Source organism: Salvelinus alpinus, chromosome 4 (genome assembly GCF_045679555.1).
Source record: "Salvelinus alpinus chromosome 4, SLU_Salpinus.1, whole genome shotgun sequence".
In the NCBI taxonomy this organism is placed as follows: Eukaryota; Metazoa; Chordata; class Actinopteri; order Salmoniformes; family Salmonidae; genus Salvelinus; species Salvelinus alpinus.
The window spans coordinates 52,345,299-52,369,054 of NC_092089.1; the positions used below are offsets into that span (position 1 = coordinate 52,345,299).

General features: G+C 40.8%; 2 protein-coding genes and 1 long non-coding RNA gene across 8 annotated transcripts in view; 2 read left to right on the forward strand and 1 right to left on the reverse strand.

Moving 5' to 3' along the window:
• LOC139573922 (uncharacterized) overlaps positions 1–200 on the reverse strand; it is a 1,257-nt gene extending 1,057 nt beyond the window's left edge. The window contains exon 1 of the long non-coding RNA XR_011674675.1: positions 63–200. This is a non-coding gene — a long non-coding RNA (uncharacterized lncRNA). The remainder of the gene's footprint in view (positions 1–62) is intronic.
• LOC139573921 (T-cell surface glycoprotein CD4-like) overlaps positions 1–2,944 on the forward strand; it is a 6,608-nt gene extending 3,664 nt beyond the window's left edge. For 2 of the 5 annotated variants that reach the window (XM_071397913.1, XM_071397912.1), the window contains exons 5-9: positions 47–298; positions 384–488; positions 885–1,036; positions 1,395–1,462; positions 2,297–2,944. In XM_071397913.1, the coding sequence (XP_071254014.1) occupies positions 47–298; positions 384–488; positions 885–1,036; positions 1,395–1,462; positions 2,297–2,366 (647 nt within the window). In that variant the 3' untranslated portion in view covers positions 2,367–2,944. Of the gene's footprint in view, positions 1–46; positions 299–383; positions 489–884; positions 1,037–1,394; positions 1,467–2,296 lie in introns of those variants that run through there. The other 3 variants (XM_071397911.1, XM_071397910.1, XM_071397914.1) reach the window with 2 other exon arrangements.
• A 2,131-nt stretch (positions 2,945–5,075) lies between these two features.
• LOC139573925 (T-cell surface glycoprotein CD4-like) lies at positions 5,076–23,009 on the forward strand. 2 transcript variants are annotated; one of them, XM_071397920.1, is made up of 11 exons: positions 5,076–5,169; positions 13,412–13,531; positions 18,517–18,587; positions 18,721–18,873; positions 19,268–19,423; positions 19,689–19,949; positions 20,135–20,533; positions 21,217–21,474; positions 22,035–22,141; positions 22,269–22,318; positions 22,747–23,009. In XM_071397920.1, the coding sequence occupies exons 2-11, from the start codon at positions 13,515–13,517 to the stop codon at positions 22,775–22,777; spliced, it is 1,503 nt and encodes a 500-aa protein (XP_071254021.1). In that variant the 5' UTR covers positions 5,076–5,169; positions 13,412–13,514; the 3' UTR covers positions 22,778–23,009. The 2 variants fall into 2 exon arrangements, with proteins under 2 accessions (XP_071254021.1, XP_071254020.1); XM_071397919.1 differs by having other exon boundaries at positions 5,081–5,169; positions 21,217–21,520.
• Positions 23,010–23,756: the final 747 nt, after the last annotated feature.

Here is a 23,756-nt window from a genome sequence, read left to right on the forward strand (position 1 = left end):
TCCCTCTCCCCCTCTACCCCCCCCCCCCCCCCCCTGTCTGAACCAGTCAATGTCCACCCCACCAATGTCCTCATCCAAGGCACCAATGCTATCCTCGAGTGCCAGGTGACAGGAGTGGATCCCTTGCCCAGTGTGGAGTGGCTTAGGCCAGGTGGAATGGCGGCAGGGGCCCCTGTACGACCTGGCTTTGGGAAGGTCTCTTTCAGCTCTGTGGCCCTGTCAGACACAGGAGAATGGACATGTCAGATTACTCAGAATGAGAAGACACACAACGAGACTCAGACCATCAACGTGAAAAGTAGGTAATAGTTGGTTTTGGTAGCATCCCCAATACAACGATGATAAAAATGAATATAACAATGCTTTTGTCTTTTCTCTCCCAGGTTTGTTGACTGCTAAGCCTCTCTTCCCGGTGGAGGGCCAAGATGATGGGCAGGGGCACAGTGTACCTAACTCGGATGTAAACACAGTGACAACTTGCTATCACTGTGAGTATCAGTACTTTATGAACACTGTATACTGATTCATAGTTTCATTTTCATCACGGTCAAGGTTTTGGAAGCTCCTACTTTATTCAATCCCTCCTTAACATTGGTCAATTCAGGGTGGGAGGAGGGGTTGTTCAAAAAGTAAAAACCAAAAAATACTTTATTGTTTTTCGTTAATCTAAAGTGATTCAATAAAATCAATTTTTCACAAAAGAAACGATGGCACATTCTATCTCCACACCATTTGACAGATAGGGGACAAATCCTAACTTGAGAAACCAGTGCGAAATGCCAAATTTTGAGTCAACCGTGCATTGACGTCAATACGGAGATTTTATGATGTGTATGCCACTTCGAGGTCTTCACTGAGGCGCTCCCTGGTTGTGTGTCTCTCAGGTACCAAAGGCAGCCAGCAGCCTGTCGTTGAGGGGGTGTCCATGCTGGGCTTAAGCCTGTGGGTGTGGGTGGCAGTGGGAGCAGGAGGCCTGATCGTGGTCTTACTCCTGGTGACCATTGTTCTCCTGCACCGCAGGAACAAAATAATGAAGGTTAGGAGACAGGCAGGAGGGGAGGGATCAATTAAAATGTCACTGTCAAACTTATAACCCAAAGTGATCTATAAGCAATATATATTTATATATATTGTTTAAGTCCGTGCTACAGAAAGCTGTATCGGTCTGCTAATACAAGACTAGTAAAGGCCCAATGCACTACTGTTGTGAGAAAAGAAAGTATATTTTTATTAATATCTTTTTTTAATTCAGATTTTTCAGGGGGTGCAGCAGCACCCACACTTCCCACGGCTATGTCTATTACCCAAGGAAATATTTATTTAGTTATATTCAAGTGGAGCGAGTGCTTAACAGCAAATGAAAGAGAAAGACAATACTTGCTTTTCTCCCTCAGAGAAGAGACCGGAAGGTGAAGAACACCAGAGAGCCCCTGAGGTCCAACGACTACTGCCAATGTAACCGGTAGCTACTCCATTGCTATATCTAGTAGAATCACAGAAGGGAATTTCTGCACACTGTGTATTCCTGAACGGTCACGTAGACCAGTGGTTTTCAAACCTCCCCCTTTATCAAATCAAATCAAATGTTATTGGTCACATACACATGGTTAGCAGATGTCAATGCGAGTGTAGCGAAATGCTTGTGCTTCTAGTTCCGACCATGCAGTAATAACCAACGAGTAATCTAACCTAACAATTTCACAACAACTACCTTATACACACAAGTGTAACGGGATGAAGAATATGTACATAAAGATATATGAATGAGCGATGGTACAGAACGGCATAGGCAAGATGCAGTAGATGGTATAGAGTACAGTATATACATATGAGATGAGTAATGTAGGGTATGTAAACATTATATTAAGTGGCATTGTTTAAAGTGACTAGTGATACATTTATTAAATAAATGTTTCCATTATTAAAGTGGCTGGAGATGAGTCAGTATGTTGGCAGCAGCCACTCAATGTTGGCCTTGAGATAGAAGCTGGTTTTTCAGTCTCTCGGTCCCCGCTTTGATGCACCTGTACTGACCTCGCCTTCTGGATGATAGCAGGGTGAACAGGCAGTGGCTCGGGTGGTTGTTGTCCTTGATGATCTTTATGGCTTTTACAATTTGTTGTAGCTCTGAACTAGCTCACCTGATTCGCCTATTCAAGTGCTTGATGATTAGTTTACAAGTTGAATCAGGTTTGCCCGGCGATGGAAATAATAGTTAAAATATATGGAACTGTGTAATATAAAGTAGTTAGTGATACATTGTCAAGTTTAATATTGTAACACATGTATTTCACAGCACACTAGTGGGTCCACCTCGGAGGACACAGAGAGAGAAGCCTTTGGCTGTACCACGGAAACAGCGCTGATGGAGCGGAGTATTATGGGCTGGAACAGGCTTGATCGACGACACAGGGTGGATGGAAAAATGATCGAGAGAGAGAGAAAAGTAGTCTTATACAGTTAGAGAGATCCAAGGGGGAGGGAGAAAGAGAGAGGGGGGGGTGAGATAATGTAAATGGGCTTATGTCTGTTTCAAAAATATAAATGGTGAAATGATATAAACTGAAAATCACGTGTTGAGGAAAGAAACAAGCAATGTTATTCTTACCTAGGCTATTGAATGTCATCTGACGTCTTTCCAGCATTGTCAGGCCATCCTCTACTGCATTGCATCTTTGTACTTAGATAATATTCAATGATTATTCATTTTCACACAAAGCCTCAGACTTATACCGTACGGTTTTAGAAGGCTTTTGCAATGATTCTTGCTGTTATATTGTTCAGCGTGGCCTTTTTACAGACGTTACAATTTTGTCAACTTTATGGCTACTTTTAAAAAAAATACCTGCTTGTTATGTTGTGAATTGACATACCTGTTCAATTCATGTGTTTTCTTGTTAAAGGGAATGAACATCATAATAACCAATAAAGCCTATTTTTTGGAGTCTTGTCTCACTTTTAATGAGTATACTTCTTACTTTAGTCTTTTTTAACACTTACTTCAGCCTCCTATTACATACATTCTAGTGGCGTTGTCCGTATTTACGTTTCACTTAACTGGTGCAGCAGAGTGCAGACAGCTGTCAGTGACAGTGTAAACTCCAACCATGTCGAGTGATGTCTTGGGAGTGTGAGTCTAGTAAAAAACGGTACGTATGTGTGTCTGTGTGTGTAAAAAAACAGTACCAAATTGTCATACTTGAGTAAAAGTAAAGATACCTTGATAGAGAATGACTCAAGTAAATGTGAAAGTCACCCAGTAAAATACTACTTGAGTAAAAGTCTAAAAGTATGAGGTTTTAAATATATTTAAAACCTCTAAAAGTCTAAGCTGTCTAAGCTAACATATGGAATTGTTTTAAGATGGTCATGCCATTGATCATTTCGAATTTTAGGACCCTTTTAGCTATCAAAAATGATTATAATTTGTTTTATTATTTAATAAAATATTGACTTTGGCCTTTATAACTATAACCCATAGAAACACATTGAATAACACATTCATAAATGGCAAAAAATAAATATATTCGTATTTCTTTTTTCACATATTATTTTTGTTGGCACATAACTACCTCCATACTTCCATTAGTTTGTCTGTGTTACCTTCAGACGAGTCCAGTGACACTTGTAGGGGTCGTAGAGCAAAACGGAGAACACGATCGTGTTCGTTAATCTCCCCTTTCCATAGAGTGTTTAAAGGCCAAACTGCTCGGACGCTACACACGTTTTTGTGAGAAGACTGATTTTTGTGATGTCTCCTGGTCTGACAAACACCCGCTGTAGCTCGGCCACCTTCCACCGCAGATGTGGAAGGCTGATTGATATAGCATAGCCTTGCTATTGAGAAAGGCCGCCGTAGGCAGACATGGCTCTCAAGAGAAGACAGGCTATGTGCTCACTGCCCACAAAATGAGGTGGAAACTGAGCTGCACTTCCTAACCTCCTGCCCAATGTATGACCATATTAGAGAGACATATTTCCCTCAGATTACACAGACCCACAAAGAATTCGAAAACAAATCCAATTTTGATAAACTCCCATATCTACTGGGTGAAATTCCACAGTGTGCCATCACAGCAGCAAGATTTGTGACCTGTTGCCACAAGAAAAGGGCAACCAGTGAAGAACAAACACCATTGTAAATACAACCCATATTTATGTTTATTTATTTTAACTTGTGTGCTTTAACCATTTGTACATTGTTACAACACTGCATATATATAATATGACATTTGTAATGTCTTTATTGTTTTGAAACTTCTGTATGTGTAATGTTTACTGTTCATTTTTATTGTTTATTTGACTTTTGTATATTATCTACCTCACTTGCTTTGGCAATGTTAACACATGTTTCCCATGCCAATAAAGCCCCTTGAATTGAATTGAATTGAATATAGGCGGATGCGGTGGATTCAGGCGCAGCCCATGCAAAAAACCCTGATATCTCTAGTTTAAATTGACAGATAAAAAAAAAAAAAAATTTTTTTTAATGTTACTTAGATTGACGCACGGGTGCTTAAGGATTAAGTGTCAAAAGTAAAAATAAAATAAAAAAAGGAAACGTAATTTCTAAAATATACTTAATAAGTAACAAAAGTAAAATTATGAATCATTTCAAATTCCTTATATTAAGTGAACCAGACGGCACCATTTTCTTGTTTTTTACATGTACGGATAACCAGGGGCACACTCCAATACTCAGACAATCCTTTACAAAAGAAGCATGTGTGGTTAGTGAGTCCGCCAGATCAGAGGCAATAGAGATGACCAGGGATGTTGTCTCAATAAGTGCGTCAATTGGACCATTGTCCTGGTACTTTTGGGTGTAAGGGAAAATATAGTGAAGTAAAGGTAAAAGTTGTCAAAAATACAAATAGTAAAGTACAGATACCCCAAAAAACTGCTTAAGTATTTTCCACTACTCTGTGTGTGTGTGTGTGTGTGTGTGCGTGCGTGCGTGCGTGCCTGCGTGTGTGTGTGTGCGTGCGTGTGTGCGTGCGTGCGTGCGTGCGTGTGTGTGTGCGTGTGTGTGACACAGAAGGCACCAGTGAGAGGATCAGAGGGGATCATATAGTGCAGTCTAGCTTCCTGTCTCCCTGTGTGTAACAGTGAGTACAGTTTGAGTGATGTCAGACCTGATCTCATCTCTGCACTGGGAGCATCAGACTGGTAAGTACAGCATTACTATATGTGTTTTTCACATGTATGATAAAGACGGATTTGTCAGACTGAGGATAATGTAGAAGCAAATTATTATCTAGAAAGAAACAATAGTTAATTCACTGTGCTAGTACTAAGAATTGTAATAACATTGGACTAAAGGAATCCATAGCTATGGATGACTGGTACCCAGAGCCATATACACTTTTATCAATCGTATATTCTCTGGTGGCACCTAATGGAGTTTGGAGAATTGACACAATGGCAAAAAGACACAGTGTCTAATAATACAATGTTAGTGGAATCGTGCGTGTTGCAGGGAGGTTTTAGAACAGCAACAAAAAAAATGGACTTGTGAAATACCTGCCAATATTTCGCAATATGATCCTGACGTAACTGTAAACGAGTGTATGGTCTTTCCACTCACATGACCATCTGTACCTGGACAACTGCCCGAGATACAGTACATGTATATATTGTTGTCAAGTGCAGGGGCTTAGATAGTTGTGTGCTTTGTATCCCTACCGTGACTGCTGGAACCATATATTGGAAGATATAACGGATTATTAACAATAACGGGTTGAGTGTATGTAGGCTACAGCCAACAGAATTGCCACATGCAGGTTATGGCGAATATACTGTGTTTACAGTCCCCCCAAAAAGGTGTTAACTCTTATTGGAACAGTGGTTAGCAGGTCTTGCCTACAGGCTGGAAGACCTAGGTTTGAGACCCACAAGGGGCATTACATTGTTGCCATTTGCAAAAATTGCAACATTGGTGGCAATGGTGGGATGTTGCCTTGGGGGCCATCAGAGAGGGTATTGGTATAGTGAAGCGTGGGGACACGTTCTCCCGAATGGAGGGGACAGTGTAACAAACCTTGCCTAGGTAGGCCTGTTACGATGCTGGGAGACCCGCAAGGGATCTTACACTGTCGCCATTCACTACAATAGTGATTTAAACAATTCTCACACCTTCTTCAGATGCTTCCAGAGTTGTAATGAAATACCGTGTTGAATACTGTCTTTTTCAGGCATGTTGATAGTATTGGGTGATGGCTGGCCAGATGCTATTGTGGTGTAAGTTGTATGATTGCTTTGAAGTCAGTGCTTGGTGTGAGTAAGTACACTAATGAGTGCGACTTTTGTTTAGCCCACAGTGTATGCAGAGATGTCAACTTGGTGTATATCTACTCTGATTAGGTCGTATTCTAGCCTAGGCCCTCTGTAACAATAACAAGTGTGTTTGCAATAGCAGCATGGGATCATGGTAACATTTGCATTGGGTATGCCATACATATTTGGTAAAACATGTACTTGTGCTGTAGCAATAGTGTAGCCTCGGTTTTTGTATAGTACTTTGATTCTGAATCTATATTGAGTCATTATTACTGACGGTACCTCTTTAAGGCTTTTATTGTGAAGAACTTAATTATTCCCAGAAGTTACCTGTGTGCGTCCAGAGGGTAAGAGAAGAGCTGATGTTGATGTAATTCTTACTTGGCTGTGAGAACTAATACAAGATCAAGTATTTTACCTGTTGTAACCGTGAGTTACTTAATATAAAGACCCACAAGTCCTCTGGATGAGATTGAATACAATATCCACGATCAAGAAATTAAGTTTACAATAGCACTGGAGTTTGTAAAGTTCTAAGTATTTGTAAGGTGTAATGTAGGCCCATACATATATGTACGTCTCAGTATTGCTGAGGAGCGTTACAAGTTCTGTCTGTTGATGAGGGCTGAGGCCAAGGAAACAACAGCAACTGTGGCAAGAGAGACATGATACATTAGCGTCTTTGGGTCATGTCCCGCCTAAAGCTGTTTTAATTTTCTTTCTGGCAGTAGCACAGACTTTAGCTGCGGTCAAGTAGGAATTGGATACAGTTCACCAGTGGATCCCTCCTTACTTATCATTTGGGAAACAAGTAGCAGTGATACAAGTAGCAAGGATAGCAAGGTTGAAGTCAATTCAAATTGAATTCAGTCACACAGAGAAGCATTGAGTAAAATTGGAATTGGATTGGAATTTCAGTTTACTTCCTAATTTGACTGAATTGAAATGGAATTGAGCCCAACCCTGAAGGGTAGTATTTTTCACTATCCTTTGGAAAAGAATGGTTAGGCCTGCTAGAGATGGTCCGCAAACTCAATCACTCAAATTTTTTATTTTAAATGTTAAGGAACATGAGGATGGTCATGTGAACGAACACAACATTATAGTCATGTACCTGTCCAAGGTAATCGCAATCTGTCACTGTCACAATCTTAAATGTGTGTTTCATTCCAAATGGATGCCAGGAAAGGTCAGTCCCTGAGATCGATGTGATATTTCCAAGATATACATTTGTACGATTGTTTACTAAAACTCAAATGAAAACGAAGCATTCATTGGGTGGGTATAGCATTCATTTAAATGTCCATTGAACAACAGGAAACATCCCAGCTTGTGCTGAAAACATTCCTGTAGTCAGATACAGTGTAAATCAAGAACAGAAAATGATGCACGTTTATTTACTTCATGGTCAACTAACTAGGTAACAATGAAGATAAGCAATTTAGGCAGACCTTAAAATTCATTATTATAAAATGTTTCGATAGAATACTGGATTTAGAATACTCAAATTGGTGCAGTCTTCAGTCCAGACGCATTTAGCCCCAGGGCTGCAAATCCCAGCAAATGTAATTGTGAAAACCTAATTCACAACGGTATACTTAGGTTAGATTACTCGTTGGTTATTACTGCATTGTCGGAACTAGGAGCACAAGCATTTCGCTACACTCGCATTAACATCTGCTAACCATGTGTATGTGTGACAAATACAATTTGATTAGATTAGATTTGAAACAGAAATGTACTTTTCATAAAGCACTATTTTTTTTAAATGATGTACATTGTACTTGGATTTGCACATCACCCAGTGTAGTGAGTAAATGTACATAATTCTATGGATTTACGGTATGACTTGAATGTGAATACATTCAATGCTATAGTATTCACCCCACATTTTAATCCAACATGTAGCCAAATCAGCACAGTAATTTATAAAGCCACACTATGCACCATTCAGATATTCTGATATTATTCAGATATTCTGTTTAGAATATTTTACTTGCGTTTCATTGGTTTGGGTTCCTTGTATCTTATTTTGGGCCTAAGCTGTAGTGTTGTAAAGTATATTACAGTAACACTAACCTGTACTGGTTTCAGTCATTTGAAATTTGTGTAGCTTAAGCTACTGGTGTAGTTTACTGTTACGACACGTACTGTATACTTGAGTACTGATGAACACTACTGACAACTATGGCCTATTAAAGGAATGGGTGGATGCCTATGAACAGGAAAGAAAAGTAATACAGTCTTAACATACATATTTTGTTACGAAATATATCTATATTTGGTCCTCTCTTGCAGGTGCATTGAAAAAATTGAGAACAGACATTCAGGCTGAGGCAGGTGCTTCCTTTGGTTAAAGTCCCTCTAGAAATAATCTCATGTTTCCAATACTGTGTAAGCGAGTGTTAATTCTTCATAATGAGATACAAGGATTCCCTCGTTCAGACTTTCATAAACATGACTAATAGCTCTCTCTCTCTCTCTCTCTCTCTCTCTCTCTCTCTCTCTCTCTCTCTCTCTCTCTCTCTCTCTCTCTGTTGATCAGTTTTCTCCATTCAAAGTAAAACTGAGATATTGTGTTTGACATTTGGTCCTCCCTCTTGTATTTCCACTTGGGTTGTCGTTTTTTAATTCCAGCAAACGTACGTCAGCTTATGACAAGGTTTTCATGACAAAATATAATTTCACCTGATTCACAACAAGTGTTCAATGTGGTTTGCTAAAAATACCCTATGCTCAATTATTTTGGCAATTGTTTCATTACTATGACGTTTCAGTCATGTTTCAGTCATGTTTCAATCATGTGAACTTTTCCTTATTCACCTGCAGAGAGCTAAAAGCTCTCTAGGATATATTCAAATACAGACAATTAGATATGAGTTGCCTTGATTTCAACACTTTGCTATGCACTTTACTGTAAACATACATTGAGTTGGAATAAGTACATACAGTGGGGCAAGTTGTTTTCAAGCAGGACACTTACATCAAATGAATCATAACATTTTACTGCATGAAAACGTCAAAGCATGCAGACCGGGGGGATAGTAGAGAAAGAGAAAGAGAAAGGGGGGAAAAGATAAACAGATAAACAAACTTTCTGGGCTAACGGAGGCAGTTACGCAACACAGGGGTTTCAAAAGGCCTTGAACAAAGTTTACCTCACATGAATTGTGTATTGCAAAAAAAGGTGTTTTCACAATCATTTCACAAAATGTCACATCTGTTTTTCTTAAGCCTCTCTTTCCACTGACATTTAACTGTTATTTCTTTAAACACAAGAAAACAACGGAGTTCATGTATGATTGAAAGTGAAGGGAACAGTACCAGGTACCTCCCCATCTGTCTTGGTCACAGCTCTCTTCATGTCTCAGTTCGACACTGCCTTCCGTATCAAATATGCAACCAGGAGATCCAGTGGCCGAATGGACCATCAAACACCTGATGAGAGAGAGAGAGAGAGAGAGAGAGAGAGAGAGAGAGAGAGAGAGAGAGAGAGAGAGAGAGAGAGAGAGAGAGAGAGAGAGAGAGAGAGAGAGAGAGAGAGAGAGAGAGAGAGAGAGAGAGAGAGAGAGAGAGAGAGAGAGAGAGAGAGAGAGAGAGAACCAATGTATAGGAAAGAGGGGGACATCATAAGAGGAATCAGGGATGTCTCGAAAAACCAATCACCCCCTCTTTTATCCCTACCCCCCACACTATCTCTCATTCTCTTTTTCGGTAATGACTTTGTGTGGTGTGTGCACAACACCTTCAAATCGTTAGGTCTCTGACTAACGAGGGAGTCCTCACTTTCAGGTGTTTTCCACAGGAGATTTTTTTTGTCAATTTTTTATGTTTTCTCATTCCCATGCTGCATCAGAAAAGGTAATGACAACAAACGTTGAATGTTTGGGAATCTGAGACAACGTGTATTTCTGTGGGTCAATGCATAACATATCTTACTGTATTTGAGCTTTGAACTGGTTTTGCAGTCTCAAATTTTTTTGAGTGAGGATGATGATGTCCTTGAACCAGTACATTTTCGACAGAGGTCCTACGCCTAACTTCTGTATTGATGCGTAGAGTGTTAGTAAAACCGTTCTCAAGACCGTTATACATGCAGCATTCTAAAGTCCTACCAAAAGGCCCAAGTAGGGGATAATTCAGAGACCGGGAGTGTTCAACCCTTTTTTCAGTTAATCTCAGAACAGAGCACGGCAGACAAAGAGAGCATGAAAGAATGCAAACATCAGAGAGAGATGAGACGTGAGTAACTTGTTTGTTTGGTGCTTGTTGTGGTTCTTGTCTCCAAACCACCTGCTGCAGTGCTTCTCTAGTAAAGGTAACTCTTCAGTTGAGAAATGGCTTTAGTGACCATAGAACATGAAGTAAATTGTAGTCAAACACACACATTTCATGGTGCTAGATAGAAAACAGGTTCTCGTTAGAAAACGCTATGATAATTCTTGCCCACACTCAAAGGTATAAACACATTGTGAACCTTTGTCAGATCTACCTGTTTGTCCTTGCCCATGTATTTCACTTAGAAGATGGTCTTGAACGCTTAGACAGTTTTTTTGTGTGTCATCTAGTAGAGTCTCTTATCCAGAGCGACTTACAGGAGCAATTAGAGTTAAATGCTTTTGCTCAAGGGCACATTCAACAGAATTTTAACCTAGTCGGCTCAGCGATTTAAACCAGCGACCTTTCAGTTACTGGCCAAACAGTCTTAATCGCTAGGCTACCTGCCGCCCATGTTCTCTTTCCCATAAAGACACAGTTAAGCCAACATACTATTGAAAATCCAAAACAATTGGATTGAACGTTGGATACTTTTTGTTGTTGACTTTTAGGCTGTCGTGTCTTTACCAAGACAAGTCTTGAAATGCCTTTACGTGGACAAGTTACGCGAGCACATCTCAAGTTTATCCCTAAACTTCAGCTCTAAGAGTTAGTTTCATATACAGTAACTTGTAATGCAGGTAGTTAGGGACACATAGATTAACAGGTGGTATATGGGGTTCTGGGGTTCTACTGTAGTTTTGAGTGCACACATGATCCCACTTTCTGCAAAGCCATGTCCTAAGGAGGGTACATACAGCATGGAGAGGCACATGTGAAGTGAACACAGGTGTTTCTTCACCCAAGACAACGGTTAGAACCTGCTAGGCTTTTAAAAAAAGTGATCAAATAGGGTACGCACTAGATTCAAGGGAGTTGCAATTGCTATGGGTTTTATATTGAACTTAGTAAAACATACAATCATAGTTGTAGAGTGAAAGAGAAAAGTGCCATCAAGCTTCAATTCACTCTATTACATTTAGTAAATTTTTTCAACTTCATTGAGGTACCATCGATGAATGATTATGCATGACTCTTTGCATTTTTTTTGTATTTGAAAGAACATTTTTGTTATTGGTTATTTTTTTGTTATTCTCAATGTGGAATGAGGTTTCTACTGTAGGAGATTGTCCTCACACGGGGCACAAATTGTGCAAGGGATGCTCCTTACACGGGGCACCAATTGGATAAGGTGCATTATGAATTACGAATTTTGAGTTATATACATGAGTTTGGAATCATTGTGAAGAGGATGGAAGTCATTTTATTATCTTGTAAAAGTTGTGACTCTGGGTAGGAAATTGAATATCATTGAATTCATTGTTCAAGGTGTATGTCTGATTATGAGTAACAATAGCACGACTATATGGTCAATGTTAAATACGTAGCGTACTGGTACAGTCGCATCAAATCTGTGGGAACATTTAAAGACGCAATCTACAATAGTTCTACAATCATTTCAATTAATTACATAGTCTACGTTCAACTGCTCTTATTCATGTAGCCAACCTTGTGACGTTACCGTGTTGCTTTTACCAACAAAAAAACGATCAACCAAATCACATGAAATGTGAATTCTTCTTTAAATGATTCACTTGTTCATGTGTGGAAATGTAGGCTACAAATCTGAGCGTGTGTTTGTGGGGAAATGATTACATTTCATAACCAAAAATGGTCTGACGGTGGTCATTAGAATAAGGATGGATTATGCGCTTTCAAAATGGATCGTGCTAAATATGGTGTTATCTTTTTCAAGGATTCAGTACCACAGATTCATTGGCCAGGTCCATTTGTCTTTCAGTGGTCAGCTTTTTTGATGAAGCTTTTTCAGAGCATTCTTGTAATCTCTTAAATGTGATGCTTTGTTAAACTTTGTATATTTCAAAGGCCTACTAATCTGATTCAGGCCTATAATCAGTACACCGAGTTAACCTTTTACTGCAGTGGGCTAAATCAGGGTCGCACAGAGTGTTTCTGCGTAGTCTTGAACACATCTACTTTGAAACAAAAGCACACACCTCAAACACAGGGTTATCGGCTTAGAAAAAGAAGACACCTGAGATGTATTCGATTTTGAGTTTGCATCCCAATATTACGCTTTATATGCATCACAGAAGACTGAAATAAAACAAAACCGTTTGTCATAGAAACACCGTATTTTCAGATTTTTATTTAAAAAAAATATGAAATTATGAAAAATATGAATAACATAATTTGACTGCAATATATATATGTAGCCCTTTCCTGCAGTCAAATTATGTTATTCATATTTATATATATATATATATATATATATATATATATTGATGTCAGTTTTGGTATTTTTAATGATTCAACAAACATGTGCTGCAGGCACACAGTTTCATGTTTAAACTGTTGTTTGGCTATATACAATGAAACAAGAGAGATACGTATTTGTGTGTGTTTCTAGATTGCTTGTTTCTCTCTGCTGATTTATGTTCTGTCTAATGTAGATGAAACCTGTGACCGGGCAAAACATTTGTAATTTTATGGCCCGAGCGAAGCAATGTAAGGTGAACAACGACTGGCAGAAGTACATCAAATTGACTGACTATTGTTGACATGTGGGTTAGAATAATATTAATGATGATGATAACAACAAAGAATATAATAATAATGGTCCAAATAATAACTATTACGTAGCCTATTTTGTTATTACCGGCTGTTTCTGAGCTAAAATGCTAGCGAAAAATTTTGCTGACATAATCCACCCTTTCTTCAGCCAATTAAAAATATCACTGCTTTGGTCTTAATGCAATTGACCAATAACTGTGCATTTCCTGATTCCTTTTAGACCAATCAGTAGTGAGGGAGGTGCAACAGGGTTTAAAAGCAAAGGTGTTTCTCTGAAAATCAACATTTCCGCCTGGCTCTTCATCGTTGGCGAGGGACTCTCAATGCTATCCGGCCGAACGTAAGTATAGAAACGGATGTTAACTGAGATGCTAGATGTAATATGGTATAATAGCTCTCGATGATCATTGAATTGTGGTAAACAATGTGAAAGTATGGATGTAGTAACTCTATTAATCATTGTTATGACTGCTCGTAGTAGACCATCGAGTGTTTAAATCAGACAGCTATCTTTACAGAGAAAACACATGTGGGTTTCTTCTGCATTAACGAATGCAGAATATTGCACTTTCATAAAATGTTACATGCTGTCCTATAGCGTATGCCCACTTTGCATTCACAGGAAAGTAAAACCTGTTAACTTAACCTTAAACTAGAATAAGAGAGGTAACAAGTGCGTTTCAGATAAACGTTGAAATGGCGGTCAACCCAATGTATTTGTCCACTGATGTGTTTACCTGTCGTGTTACCACGGTAAATAGACATTTCAGGGTTTCATTGCCATTGCATTTTACCACATTTCGCAGACATTTCATGGTGACTTTTTAATGTACCGTAAAGGCCCTCTCTGAACTGATGCTCTCACACCAGAGACACTCCTCTTTGCGCTAGGCCTATCTGGTCCCACTGAAATTCAATCCCCTGGTTTACAGATGTGACATGGCTATACACACCTCACATACAAGTCATGACGGTTCAACAGTTATACTCATATTACTTATACTGTGGGGAAGAATGATTTAGTCCAATTTTACACTCCATCATATGTTTTGTACTGTGTACAATTCAATTGCAGGGATCAGGATCAGAGTTACACTACCTTAAAATGGGAGACAATTCTGTAAGATTATTCCTTCACCTTTTTACATAGACGGGATCCTGTCCTCCCTCCCCCTCCCTTCCCCTTCGCATCCCCCTCTCTCTTTTTGCTGTTTAACCTCCGCCCTGACCACAGACACGATCATCTGCTTTTCTGGGTTAACTGTTCAGGTGCGATCTCTCTCTCTCTCTATCACTTGTCCCCTCTCTCTCTCTCGCTCTGTCTTGCTGTCCTATGTCTTGCTCTATCGCTTCTATATAGCTCTATACTTCCACTTCCTCCAGAACCTCACTACTTGTCTCTCATTTCCCACTGCCGTTACTAACCTCAACAGACAGATAAGTCTTACAAAGTTTAGAGGTGAGGAATGGCCTACACAAATATTTCAAAACATTTCTCAAAACATATTTTATCTCATCATATAATGTATTGTACTACAACAATTAACATAGGTCTAACAGCTGGCCTGAATTAAATAACATTTTAGTTACACAAACTACTGCCTGATATCTCTATCTAACTTTGATCTTAAAAACATGTAAAGTCATTTTTATAAAGAGAAAGGCAAAAGGGAGACACATTCCCCTGTCCTTTAGTAGCAGGAGATGAAGTAGAATGATGAGGTGAGGTTGTCGTGAAAAGAGATAGGAACGACGAAGGCCAAGATGAGTTTCGCCATCTTGACGAAGGCCGAAAAGTCAAAATGCTTCCAAGCTTTTTAGAATATTTTTATGCCACTTAAAATAAAGGAATTTTCATATTATGAAGAGTCAGGCTAATAAATAAAAAGGAAAACTCCAGCACATTGCTATTTTATTTTTTATTTTTTATGGTTTCAATAAACCTTCATCTGGGTCCGTAACGACTGGATATATATTTTTCCATACACCTGCTGATACTTATTTGGGTGCTTATCAGTGCATTCGGAAAGTATTCAGACCCCTTCACTTTTTCCAAATGTTCTTACATTACATCCTTATTCTAAAATTGATTACATGTATTTCCCCTCATCAATCTACACACAATACCCCGTAATGATAAAGTGAAAACAGGTTTTTAGAACATTTTGCAAATTTATAAAAAAGACTTATTTACATAAGTATTCAGACCCTTTGCTATGAGAATCGAAATTGAGCTCAGGTGCATCCTGTTTCCATTGACTATCCTTGAGATGTTTCTACATCTTGATTGGGTTCCACCTGTAGTAAATTCAGTTGATTGGACATGATTTGGAAAGGCACACACCTGTCCATATAAGGTCCCACATTTGACAGTGAGGTTGTCCGTAGAGATCCGAGACAGGATTGTGTCGTGGCACAGATCTGGGGAAGGGTACCAAAAATGTTCTGCAGCATTCAAGGTCCCCAAGAACACAGTGGCCTCCATCATTCATTAAATGGAAGAAGTTTGGAACCACCAAACCTAGAGCTGGCCAAATTGAGCAATCGGGGGAGAAGGGCCTTGGTTAGGGAAGTGACCAAGAACCCGGTGGTCACTCTAACAGAGCTCCAGAGTTGCTCTATGGAGATGCGAGAACCTTCCAGAACGAAAACCATCTCTGCAGCACTCCACCAATCAGGCCTTTATGGTAGAGTGGCCAGACGGAAGCCACTCCTCAGTAAAAGGTAGCCTGCTTGGAGTTTGTTAAAAGGGATGTGAAGGACTCTCAGACCATAAGAAACAAGATTCTCTGGTCTGATGAAACCAAGATTGAACTCTTTGGCCTGAATGCCAAGCGTCACGTCTGGAGGAAACCTGGCACCATGCTGGCACCATCCCTACAGCATCATAGGGGCGGCAGGTAGCCTAGTGGTTAGAGCGTTGGACTTGTAACCGAAAGGTTGCAAGATCGAATCCCTGTGCTGACAAATATCTGTTGTTCTGCCCCTGAACAAGGCAGTTAACCCACTGTTCCTAGGCCGTCATTGAAAATAAGAATTTGTTCTTAACTGACTTGCCTAGTTAAATAAAGGTTCAAATATAGTCATTCTGTGGGGATGTTTTTCAGCGGCAGGGACTGGGAGAATAGTCAGTATCGAGGGAAAGATGAACAGAGCAAGTACAGAGAGATCCTTGCAGGAAAACCTGCTCCAGAGCACTCAGGACCTCAGACTGGTTCACCTTCCAACAGGACAACAACCCTAAGCACACAGCCAAGACAATGCAGGAGTGCTTTCAGCCAGAGTTCAGACTTGAACCCGATCGAACATCTCTGGAGATGCCTGAAAATAGCTGTGCAGCGAAACTCCCCATCCAACCTGACAGATCTGCAGAGAGGAATGGGAGAAACTCCTCAATTACAGGTGTGCTTGGGGGTGTTTGAGGGTGTAATCACTTGGGGCTGTAATCACTGCCAAAGGTGCTTCAACAAAGTACTGAAAATACAAAATACTTATGTAAATGTGATATTTCAGTTTATTTCTTTCTTTTTTTGCAAAAATGTCTAATAACCTGTGTTTGCTTTTTCATTATGTGTGTAGGAAATGTGGGGAAAAAACAATGGAATCTTTTTTTAAACAAAATGTGGAAAAAGTCAAGGAATCTGAGTACTTTCCGAATGCACTAGTCCTATTTCACATGTGTGAATAGTTTTTTTTGCATATCCCAACTTCCCCTGAGACACCCTCAGAGAGTGGGGTCACGGCCAGGGTCTGCCATTATCAACAGCCACCCTGGAGCAATTAGGGTTAAGTGCCTTGCTCAAGGGCACATCGACAGATTTTTTTCAGTTATTGGCCCAACGCTACTATCGCTAGGCTACCTGCAACCCATATGGTAGCACTTGCCCGGGTAGCAAGTTCCCTTTCTAACACACTATAAAGAGTACCTTGATCCTTGAGTTTTATTTGACCAAGATAACAATCTACTACTAGTATATTGTTGTGTAGTCCTCCCCAGTAGACACCCTTCTGTCTTCTCCACGATAACGTTGGATAACATGCCAGCTCACGGCAGTTATAACTGTGTTTTATTAATGCACATATTCGTAGTTTGGCGGAGCAATTCTACAATGTTAGATTCAGTAGATCATGATCATCCCCTAAGGGGAAATCGTTTGCGGCGCTAGTTGCCACAACACACAACACACGAAACAGTTGAAACCCGATGAGCACTTTGGATGCGATTATATTACGTTCTTTAAATTGCTCCTGATAACTCTATGCTACCTTTAAGTGCACATCCCTGTCACGACAGCCCAAACTGTTACATTCGTCAGGAGCTGACTGTACTCCGTTCACACACAGGTTAAAGCATTGAGATGAAACGAGAGTAAAAGGTGCAGAATGCTTCAGACAAAAATTCTGACAGTACCCACAACACACCTATGACTAAAACGCACACGCACGCACGCACACACGCACACACACACACACACACACACACACACACACACGTTCACACACACGCATGCATGTACACACAACACAGAAAACAGAATAAACAACTACCATAGACCACACTCCCAGTGTACGACTGCCATTGTGGTCTTTTTTTTCTTCCATCAAGCGTGGAGAAATCCGCCTTTCGTGGAATAGAGGAGGAAGGGAGGGGGTGTGTGAGTGAGCGGGGAGGAGAGGAGGTGAGGATATGGATACGAATCTACACTTCGTGAAATCAGGGTCCACCACAGCCTCAGCATTCGCCCCCTCTCTCTTCTCCCCCATCCCTCTCTCTTTTTTTGTGTCTCAACCAAAGCCCACCACAAAGCTACTGCTTCTCTCCCTCCACCTTTCTTCGTTCTTCCTCTTCTTTGTGTCTGTCTCTCAACTTCTCTAAATCAGAGACCACCACAAACCCCGTCCTTTTTTTTTTTTTTTTACTCTGACAACCAGAATCACTGTCATGTGAATGGGAATCAGTCGGGGTTAATGTACTCAAATTTCAGTCAAGTAAATGAAATCAATTTAAAATGTGAATCAGTGAATTTATCTAAATGCATGTGTTTTCAGTGGGTAAAAGATGGCGTTTACAGTACATGACGAAAGGGAGGAACAGAAATTGGGTCTCTTCAATTACAGTTATTGCTGACATCAAAATACCGTGATACTGTAGGATATAAAAAGTATAGCTATATGTTATTGTTTTACCTTTTATATTCCAAGAAGAAGCGATACTACTTGATGTGAACTGTTGGTTTGTTTCCACAGTATTTGATTTTGGATGACAGGAAATACATGACTATAGCAAGTCGCCTTATTCAGCTTTTGTTGCTCTTTTGTTTTCAGGAGAAGGTACAAAATGAAGTATGTTTCTGGATTCCTTTCAATCGTTATTACTTTGTTCTTCTCCTCAACAGGTAAGAGAGAATTTTCGGAAAGTGTTTATACTCTAGGTTATATTATATAGCAACAGATACATTTCTGTAAAGGTAACTTACTACTTGGACATAAAGTATATATATATATCTTGCCTTCTGTGTTCTCCCTCAGGGGCTGAAGATGTGGTGGTGTATGGTCAGGTGGGAGGGACGGTCACACTCCCCATATTGAAGTGGGGTTCAGAAAAGGTGTCGGTACAATGGTACTTTGGGAAGGACACCCAATCTATGATATTCCGCAACGCCCAGGGTCGAGAGACGACAGGTGAGTGAGATTAGTGCTAGAGGGTATCCAGCTTTAATCAACCGTGACCTTTTTTTGAGCCAGAAACATATTGAGCAAAACAGTACCTGATAGTTGGCAGTATTTTATTTTATTTTTTTTATTTTTTTTTACCTGATTTTGACTAGCTTACAATTTGAGGGTTGCTGGCGTCAGAATATCAGGTGCCTACTACTGTTGTTCTCTTGAGCACTTAACCCATGACCTGCTCAGGGTACTGCTGCTCCGCCTCTGCAGGTAGCCCTCTGCCACTTCCACGTTCTCATATGTTTGTGTGGTGTCCAGGTGGGTTGGGAATAATATAAGACAGCAAGAAGACACATTTCTCATTCACACTACTACTACTACTATTAATCACTTGATTATTGACATGCAGCTCCACAGTGGGAAGGCAGGCTGTCTCTGTCCAAGACGGACTTCTCCCTGATCATCAACAACATCAGACTGGAGGACTTCAACTCCTTCAAATGTGAACTGAAAGATTTCATACCAACACCATTTCCCTCAGTCACCATATTCAGACTGTCCCGTGGTAAGTGCAGAGTGAAAGAGAGAAGGGATTCCTGTGTCTCATGTCTGTTATGGGAAAGATGAGGAAGGAAATGGGACATTGTGTTCTGTCACCATCATGTGGGCGAAACAAGTACTGCACACGCATGTATACAAATGTACCTTTGTTTACCCCTCCTCTCTCTCTCTGTCTCTCTCTCCCTCTCTTTCTCTTGGGCACTCTCTCTCTCTTTCTCTCTCTGTCTCTCTATTTCTCTCCCTCTCTCTCTCCATCTCTCCTCTCTCAGTGAGTGTACAGCCAGTCTCTCCCCTGTTGGCTGGGAAGAATCTTAATCTGAAGTGTGACATAAAAGAAATAGTTGAGGGGACACAGAGAAGATGGCTTAATCCCCAGAAACAGGACCTGAACGAGGACAAGCGTGTCCAGATCGGAGATGACAGCAGCCTGACAGTAATGAAGGTCACTGGCCAAGACCATGGAGAGTGGACCTGTGTGGTGACATACAAGGGCAGGGAAGCCTATGCCAACACCCCTGTTACTGTAATAGGTAAGTGTTAAATTTTATGATCTTCTAGATTATGGTTTATGGTCTTGTAGATTAAATAATTTCCCCTCAAGAGGTAAAATGTCTTCAGACTGAGGTTAAACTGTCCCTTTCCTATCTCTGTCTCTCATTCTCTCTCCCCTCTCTCTCGCTCTCTCTCACTCTCTCACTCTCTCTTCCCTTCTCAGACCTCTTCCCTGCTCATCCACAGCCTATCTACACCTCTGTCTCCCCCCTCTCTCTTCTCCATTTGCCATGTTTCTTTTCCATTCCTCTTCCTCTATCCTGGTCAGACAGCCAGGAAAAGGGCATCCAGGGAGGCCGCTGGACCTTTACCCCAAGCCCAGCGGCAGGCTCCCTCACTGGGGTTGTCCAGACCCTCGTCAACCTCTCCCTGGGGCCTCCATTAGCCTGGGTGGTCAATCAGAAGAGAAGGCTGGATGTCTCAGCCCTGCAAACGAATAATCGAAACCTCTCCCTGTCAAAGAAAGGGGTGACGGTGGGGGACAGGGGCGAGTACACCTGCGTTGTGGAGTTCCAGAGGGACGACACCCTGAAGAGAGAAATGCGTGTGGAGGTGCTACAGTGTAAGTAAAGCTTTGTGGCAGTCCTGAAAAATGTCCTTCTCCTTCCTTCCTACCTTCTTTACTTCCTAACTTTGTTGCTACCTTCCTTCCTCCCTCCTTTAACTCTTCCCTTACTTATTTCCCCCTTCTTTCTGCCTACAAAGTGAGGAGTGGCAAATCCCTTTGATTTGTCAGCGCTCAATTGTTCAATCAGTACCTCCCGACATCTCTCTAACCTTCCCTTCCTCCCTCTCTATCCCTCTATCCCTCTTTCTCCCTTCATTGTCATTCAAACCCGCCAGACCATCGTCATGGCAATGCTATTCCCCCTTTCTATGCTTCTGTTTATTGCACCCAGACAGTTTTCTCATCTCCTTCTGTCGTTCATTGGGAACAGTCTGTCCCCGGTATATTGTGTCCTGTGTCTAATTCAGTGGATAATACACTTGTCTGGCTCCACTTGTTTTAATAGGGTATAATATAATGAGGTTTCTCTCTGCCAGGATAATATGCCAGCTGAATGGATACTAATAAAAAAAACGTGTTCTCCACGTTTTTGTAAAAAAAGATATATTTTGTCTGTCTGCCTTTTTTTCACATCAAAAAGGTGAATTTTCTTTCTTTCTCTGTCTGTCTCGATCTCGCTCACACTCTCTCTCTCTCTCTCTCTCTCTCTCTTGCTCTCTCTCTCTCCTCCTGTCCAGTGTTAACCTCTCCAGTTTCAGTGGCCTTTGTAGGTCAGGAGGTCAACCTCACCTGTACCCTGGGCCAGCCTCTGACCTCTGACCTGGAAGTGAAATGGATCCCACCACATCACTCATCCCTCCTCCCTTTAGGCTCCTCCCCCCACCCCACCCTTCTCACCATCCCCGAAGCGACGTATGGAGATGGTGGGTGGTGGAGGTGTGAATTGTGGAGGAACAAAACCAAGCTGACGTCAGTGGAGATCACACTGAAGATCGGTGAGGAAGGAGAAACAGGAAGTGACATGGTCAGGATGTGGTTAGGGTGCGTGGTCAGTGTGTGTGTAGAGGTTAGGTTGTGACTATTGAGGTTAGGGTGTAATTAGCCTCACTGGCCAGTGGCCACGCTTACTGCAGCACTTTAAACAGTATAGTACCACAGTACTACTACAGTAATTAAGTACAATGTACTTATAGCAGACAGTAATATAAGCCTGTAAAGAAGGAAGCTCTGGTGTGTGCTTTGCACACCTACCTTACGGGTATGCTATTCAGTGTGTGGTTATAAGCATAGAGGTATATTTCAGTGAAGCCTACCCATAAATACAATATATCATTTTGAAAAAATGATAATACTATTATTGAAAACCACATACTGTCATACGTTAAAACATCTTTATTGGTTTGATAGGCTGTATAGTTATCAGTGTAAATGTAAAGTTATCAGTGTAAATGTAAAGTTATCAGTGTAAATGTAAAGTTATCAGTGTAAATGTAAAGTTATCAGTGTAGAACTTGCATACTGATTCTGTTTCTCTTGATGTTGTTCTGACGGACAGAGCGAGTCCCCATGGACGTGTGGCTGTTGGTCACCATCTGTGCCGCAGCCGTCATCTTCGTCCTCCTCCTCATCCTCACTGTCATCCTCATCCGACGCCACAGACAGGTACAGTTTGGTGATTTAATCAGATATTTATTTTAGCTTAAAAATGTACTCACTATCTCTTACATTTTGCTGTGTCTTGTTGGTAGTGTTACTGAGCTTTCATGTGTGTGTTTCTGTCGGTTTTCAGCGGGTGATGATGCCCAGACGTGGCAAACGCAGATTCTGCAACTGCAAAGAGTGAGTGTAATTTCCTGCGAACACACGCTCGCGCGCTCACACTCACTCACACACACACACACACACACACACACACACACACACACACACACACACACACACACACACACACACACACACACACACACACACACACACACACACACACACACACACACACACACACACACACACACACACACACACACACACACACACACACACACACACACACACACACACACACACAAAAAGTCTGTATATTGGCCTTGAATGTGCAGAGTTGTTCAAGGTGACGCGTGTTCAAGGTAGAAGCCTAAACTTTTTTGCCTCTCTTGCCAACTACATTTTTGTTGCCTTGGGCTATCTGTTGCACCTCCCATATTTGAGAAATACTGTATGAGAATGGTTATTTACAGTGTGAACCATTCTGTTTTCCTCTGTTACAGCCCCAAACCAAAAGGATTCTACAGAAACTAGAGATATCGTACAGACCGGAATCCCTGTCAATGGACAATGTGTCTACTATTTTGTCTTAGCTATTCTATTCTGATAAAAAAGAAAAACCAAAAGGACAAAAGAAGCAAGAAAGAAGAGGTTTTCATGTGATATTTGATAATAGATTTCACAAGTGTATATTGTCATGCTTTATGACCTATGATTGAGCTACAATTGAACAAATACTGTATATAAATATGTATAGCTACTGTCACTTTTGTATTTTCTGTACACTGAGCTTACAAAACATTAAGAACACATGCTCTTTCCATGACATAGACTGACCAGGTGAATCCAGGTGAAAGCTATGATCCCTTATTGATGTCACTTGTTAAATCCACAATGGGTTGTGTACGTGTGCCATTCAGATGCTGAATGGGCAAGACACAAAATGTAAGTGTCTTTGAACGGGGTACTGGTAGTAAGTGCCAGGCGCACCGGTTTGTGTCAAGAACTGCAACACTCCTGGGTTTTTCAAGGTCAACAGTTTCCTGTGTGTATCGCAGTGGAGGCTCCTCAGAGGAGGAAGGGGAGGACCATCCTCCTGAGTGTATATTGAAACATCATTTAAAAAAATCCTTTTTAGATAAAACTATACTAAATATATTCATGTCACTAAATAGTTGATTAAAACACACTGTTCTGAAAGGAAGGTCTACAGTAGCCTCAGAAGCACTCTGTAGGTTAGCACCATGGTGTAGCCGGAGGACAGCTAGCTTCTGTCTTCCTAGCTTCTTTTTTTTTCCTGGTCACAGACAGCTGATGTGTTGTGCACTGAAGTCCACAAGCAAAGGGGAGGAGAGCGCGTAGATAGTCCCGAGAAGGAGTTATATATATACAACGCGCAGAGTGATCATGCTGTTTTTATGTGGCTGCTATGAAAGTGAACTGTGTTTGTGTGTGATCAGGGGAGTATTCATTCCGTTGATTCTGTTGAAAAACGTTTCTTAAATGAAAGCAA

Bases quoted from the DNA above. Each gene is read 5' to 3' on its own strand.
- LOC139573925 (XM_071397919.1), top strand. The intron at 19,950-20,134 runs GTAAGTGTTAAA...TTCCCTTCTCAG, and splicing joins CACCCCTGTTACTGTAATAG to ACCTCTTCCCTGCTCATCCA. The intron at 22,142-22,268 runs GTACAGTTTGGT...GTCGGTTTTCAG, and splicing joins TCATCCGACGCCACAGACAG to CGGGTGATGATGCCCAGACG.